General features: G+C 51.3%; 1 protein-coding gene across 2 annotated transcripts; it reads left to right on the plus strand.

Annotated features, from left to right (window-relative positions):
* Positions 1 to 2337: 2337 nt before the first annotated feature.
* SIGMAR1 (sigma non-opioid intracellular receptor 1) lies at positions 2338 to 4808 on the plus strand. 2 transcript variants are annotated; one of them, XM_003800262.2, is made up of 4 exons: positions 2338 to 2620; positions 2745 to 2945; positions 3074 to 3166; positions 3720 to 4808. In XM_003800262.2, the coding sequence occupies exons 1-4, from the start codon at positions 2470 to 2472 to the stop codon at positions 3944 to 3946; spliced, it is 672 nt and encodes a 223-aa protein (XP_003800310.1). In that variant the 5' UTR covers positions 2338 to 2469; the 3' UTR covers positions 3947 to 4808. The 2 variants fall into 2 exon arrangements, 1 of the variants encoding a protein (XP_003800310.1); XR_001161708.1 differs by having other exon boundaries at positions 2339 to 2620; positions 2745 to 2898.
* The last annotated feature ends 373 nt before the right edge of the window (positions 4809 to 5181 follow it).

The following is a 5181-nucleotide window of genomic DNA, read 5'->3' on the forward strand; positions in this document are numbered from 1 at the left end:
ATGTGGTGTTTTCATATACAGTTTGAAATATTTTCATCAAACTGGGCAACATAGCCTTTATGTCATTTTCTTAGTTATTGTGTTAAGACATTTATATTCCACTTTTAGAAAGATTCACTTGTACCCTTGTAAGATAAACCATAGAGGCAGAGTTATTTCTTAATCACTGAACTATGCTCTTCTCTCTCTTTTGTTTCTCTTCTTTTTTGATCTTTTGTTCCTCTGTCTATCCCTTAGGCTGTTAGTGTTTTCCAGGGTTCTATCCTTAGCCTTATCTTACTCTATTCCCTCTCCTTGTGAGATTTCATCCATTTTTTAGGTTTTCTTTATTTTTAATTATTATTAGTATTAGTATTTTGAGACAGAGTCTCACTATGTCGTCCTCAGTAGAGGGCCATGGCATCACAGCTTACAACAACCTCAAACTCTTGGGCTTAAGTAATTCTCTTGCCTCAGCCTCCCAAATAGCTGGGACTACAGGCACCTGCCACAGTGCCCGGCTGTTTTTTGTTGTTGTTGCTGTAGCTATCATTGTAGCTTGGCAGGCCCAGGCCAGGTTTGAACCCGCCAGCCCTGGTGTATGTGACCGTGCCCTAGCCGCTGAGCTACAGGCACAGAGCCCATTTTTTAGGTTTTAATTACCACTTTCTCTGTAGACTCCCCAGTGAGGTCTCTTAACTGAGGTTTAGAGATGCTTGAATTGTTCATAGCCACATGCCTAGTAGTCGATAATAGAGTCAAATGGAGGGACCCACCCAGGAAGAAATGAATGCAAATAATGTCTTATCCAGAAAAAAGGGAATATGTCAATCCCTCCCCTTCAGACTTTTTAAAATCCCCATCCACCTTAACCCGTAGGCTGACTTCCTTCTCCAATTCAGCTCCACAGGTGGGTGGAAATAAAGGCCGATGTTGCCCACACAGAACCTGGATTCTGTTTCCTTTTGTTCACGTTTCGGAACAAGCTTTTATTTTTATTTATTTATTTATTTTGTTGTTGTTTTTGCAGTTTTTGGCTGGGGCCGGGCTCCAACCCGCCACCTCAGGTATATGGGGCTGGGGCCCTACTCCTTGAGCCACAGGCACTACCCCAGTCTTTTATTTTTGGTCTTTGACCTCAGTCACATTCCCAGTGGTCACTCCAGAGTGTCACACATACAAGTGTCTGATTAAATGACAACTCTTAGCCCTCTGTCTCTAGACTGGATTTGAACTCCAGACTAGGACATTCCACTGCCCAGGAGGAGTAGTCAAGTATGGGGAAAGGGGGGATAGGATGGAGACAAAAATTTATTCCAGGGAGAAGAGATCAAGCCCTGCCAACTGGGCATTCCAGAAGGGCATTCCAGCCAACTAGACATTCTAAGAGCTAAGGCTCTGGGATGGAGAAAGCATGGGTCTTCAGGGCCTACAAGTCATTCTTTATTCCATAGTACCAAGTATGAGAGGAGGGCCTTATAAACCAGTTGAGGGTTATCAGCTGGAGAGCAATGGAATTAGACTTTGCCATCCAGTGGCACAGGGCTGTGGAATGAAGGGGAGCACTATAAGGGTCAGGGAAACTATAGTCCAGGTAAGAGAGAAGATTTGAGCCCAGTGGTCATGCCTATAGTCCTAGCTCTCTGGGAGGCTGAAACAGGTGAATTGCTTGAGCTCAGGAGTTCAAGACCAGCCTAAGCAAAAGAGTCAGACCTTGTCTCTACTTAAAATAGAAAAAAAAAACTCGTGGTGAAGCATGACTGTAGTCCCAAGTACTCAGGAAGTGGAGACAGAAAAAAAAAAGTCACATCTTTAGAGTGGCTATTTTTTTACAGATGAGGTCTCGCTCTGGCTCAGGGTGGTCTCGAACCTGTGAGCTCAGACAATCCACCTGCCTCAGCTTCCCAGAATGCTAGGATTATAGGAGTAAGCCACTGCCCGCCTGGCCTCTTCTTATCGCTTTTAAAGATACAGCTCAAGGGTCATTGCCTGTGGAAAATCTCCCCTAAGTCGCCCAGGTTGAACTGCCTCCTCTCTGCTTCTGTGCGGGCTAGTAAAGGTGGGCCTTAACAATCATGGGTCCCAAAAGGCTCTACTTCCAGATTCGTCGGCTTCGCCGGTCAGTGAGCCCAGGCGAGCCAGACCATTCTGGATCTAGCGGCCACCCACCTCTGTTTCCAGGTAGAGTGGCCCTAGCGCAGATCCTCCCGGACTATTCTGAAGCTGGCCGCTAGGAGGTTTGTCCCCGCCCCCTCACCCCTCTCTTGCGTGGCGTCGCCCCACCCCTCGGCGCACCTCTCGGGAAAATGGTTCAATCGGAGGGGCGGTGCCAGGGTGTCTGGGCTGTTCCAATTGGCCAGGGCGAGCCATACCACGGCGGTGGCAGGGGAGCGAGTCGTGGGCGACTGGCGGCGGGCTCTGAGGCGGTGAGTGCAAAGCCTTAGGCCTGGCCTCCCTCTAGCGCAGCGCAGTGCCAGGCCGCCCGCCGGGATGCAGTGGGCCGTGGGTCGGCGGTGGGTTTGGGCCGCGCTGCTTTTGGCTGCCATAGCTGTGCTGACCCAGGTCGTCTGGCTCTGGCTGGGTACGCAGAGCTTCGTTTTCCAGAGGGAAGAGATCGCGCAGCTGGCGCGGCAGTACGCTGGTGAGCGGGCAGAGGGCGGGAGGGGGCGGGCTGCCCGGGAGCCGAGCCGAGGGTTCCGAGGGCGCCATCCACGAACCCAGGACCGATACTGGCCCTGACTTCACCGCTCCTCTGCCTCCACCAGGGCTGGACCATGAACTGGCTTTCTCTCGGCTGATTGTGGAGCTGAGGCGTCTGCACCCAGGCCATGTGCTGCCGGACGAGGAGCTGCAGTGGGTGTTTGTGAACGCGGGCGGCTGGATGGGTGCCATGTGTCTTCTGCACGCCTCGTTGTCAGAGTATGTGCTGCTCTTCGGCACCGCCCTGGGCTCCCGTGGCCACTCGGGTCAGTGCTAGCGGCAGCGGGACTGGGAGGCTGGGGCTGTACAAGGGTCCATGCCCTTCTTTCTGATGTTTGGGTGGGCCGTGCGATGGTGCGAATACCCTCATAGTGTCCATCTGATTGTTACTCAGGGCGCTACTGGGCTGAGATATCGGACACTATCATCTCTGGCACCTTTCACCAGTGGAGAGAGGGCACCACCAAAAGTGAGGTCTTCTACCCAGGTGGGTAAGGAAGCTCTGACAGAAGTCAGTCACTTCATGCTGGACCTGCCCCCAGGTGGGGGGACATGGCAAAGGGGTGCATTTGGGGGCCCTCCCCATGGTTCCCTCCATCCTTCTCCAGTAAGCCACAGGTGGTTGGAGGGACCCTGGTTTTTCTCTGTCGAAGCTTCCTGTTAAAAGTATCAAACATATCTGATTTTATCAGTCAATATTACAATTGTTGAGGAGACAGTAACTAGCCACTATCTAACAAGCCCAGCCCAAGTTTAGCTAGCTTTCTACTTGACATAAGTGAAGTTTGGGAATACAGACTTGTGGCTTCCCCAAGAAAAAACACAGGCCACCTGATGCCACAGAAGAACATTTAGTAGTGGTAATCTGGGTCTCTTAGCCCTCCAGATGGGAAACCAGCCCTGTGAGATAGGGGTTTTTCCTTTTCTTATGGTCCCTCTCCATTCCCTACCCTTAGATAGCCTGTGGGCCAGAGAATCAGCAGCAATAGAAGGGCAGGGCAAAGCTGGGCTCCTCATATGGGTGCTCCTTGTCCCCCCAGGGGAGACAGTAGTACATGGGCCTGGAGAGGCAACAGCTGTGGAGTGGGGGCCAAACACATGGATGGTGGAGTACGGCCGGGGTGTCATCCCATCTACCCTGGCCTTTGCACTGGCTGACACTGTCTTCAGCACCCAGGACTTCCTCACCTTCTTCTATACTCTTCGCTCGTATGCCCGGTGCCTCCGGCTTGAGCTCACCACCTACCTCTTCGGCCAGGACCCCTGACCAGCTGGGCCTGAAGGAAGACCTGTGAATGGACAGGAGTGGGCAGGCCCATACATGTCCACTTGCTGGAGCCCATGTTTACAGACAGGTTCATATTCACACCATGCAGATATTAAGTTCCTGTGTACAAGCAGGGACATCCATGCTTATACATCCAAACACAGAGACCTTTGGGAACAAATGGGACACGTGTAGATATAGAGATCTGTGTGTACAGCAGGATCACACACTCATACCCGTCCAGAAAGGGAACCTCACACTAGGGAGCCAGTCATGTTCAAACACATACATAAACTTAACTCACTAACTCAGGCCTTTCCAGAGCTTTCTACCCCCTCACTCAATCAGGGCTTTGGAGTTTAGGATAGGGGTGGATATTACACCACCTCAGTCTGACTCCTCAACCCAGCAGCAATTTGATGGGGTGGAGAGGAGCTACCCTTTGGAGCTACCCTTCACCTGTACCTATGATGCCCTTCTCTTTCTCCCCTGCCCACACCATATGCCTTATCCCCATTCCACTCCCCTGCTATGCAAGTGCCCCTGTGGCTTGTCTTACACCCTCTCAGCAACTAAGTCAGCTAGAGAATCAGAGTAATGTGGACAATGCTGAAGTCAGAGTCTTCCATTCCTAAAAGACCCCAGTCCTCTCTTAGGGGTATTATGTGGAAGCTGGCTTTAGGCCAGGGCCCACCTCTAAAGAGAGGACCTAGAGAGGTGGGCCTAATTCCCAGGACCATCCTTAGCCTAGAGAAGGCCTTTTCTGTGCAAACACATACACACACCCATCACAGTTTCAGATAGCCCTGCTACATTCTCTGTCTGTCTATTTGTGTTAATAAAGACCTGTCAATCTGTTCCATTTCTTTGTGTGTCTGAGAAGCAGGAAAAGCCTCTGATTCCTGGGGGAGCCTCAGAAAGGCGTCTTGCTTTGTGATTCAGTTTATAAGATGGTAATTTCAGGCTTGACGCCTGTGGCCCAAGTGGCTAAGGCGCCAGCCACATATACATACCTAAGGTGGCGGGTTCGAATCCAGCCCGGGCCCGCCAAACAACAATGATGGCTGCAACCAAAAAAATAGCCGGGTATTGTGGTGGGCGCCTATGGTCCCAGCTACTTGGGAGGCGGAAGCAGGAGACTCGCATGAGCCCAGGAGTTGGAGGTTACTATGAGCTGTGATGCTACAGCACTCTGCCCAGGGAGACAGCTTGAGGCTCTGTTTCAAAAAAAAAAA

This window comes from Otolemur garnettii, unplaced genomic scaffold, assembly GCF_000181295.1.
Source record: "Otolemur garnettii isolate 467f Iridium unplaced genomic scaffold, OtoGar3 scaffold00172, whole genome shotgun sequence".
Classification (NCBI taxonomy): Eukaryota; Metazoa; Chordata; class Mammalia; order Primates; family Galagidae; genus Otolemur; species Otolemur garnettii.

Coding starts and splice junctions, on each gene's coding strand:
- SIGMAR1 (XM_003800262.2), top strand. CDS start 2,470: ATGCAGTGGGCCGTGGGTCGGCGGTGGGTTTGGGCCGCGCTGCTTTTG. Junction 2,621..2,744: donor GCTGGCGCGGCAGTACGCTG/GTGAGCGGGCAG, acceptor TGCCTCCACCAG/GGCTGGACCATGAACTGGCT. Junction 2,946..3,073: donor GGGCTCCCGTGGCCACTCGG/GTCAGTGCTAGC, acceptor ATTGTTACTCAG/GGCGCTACTGGGCTGAGATA.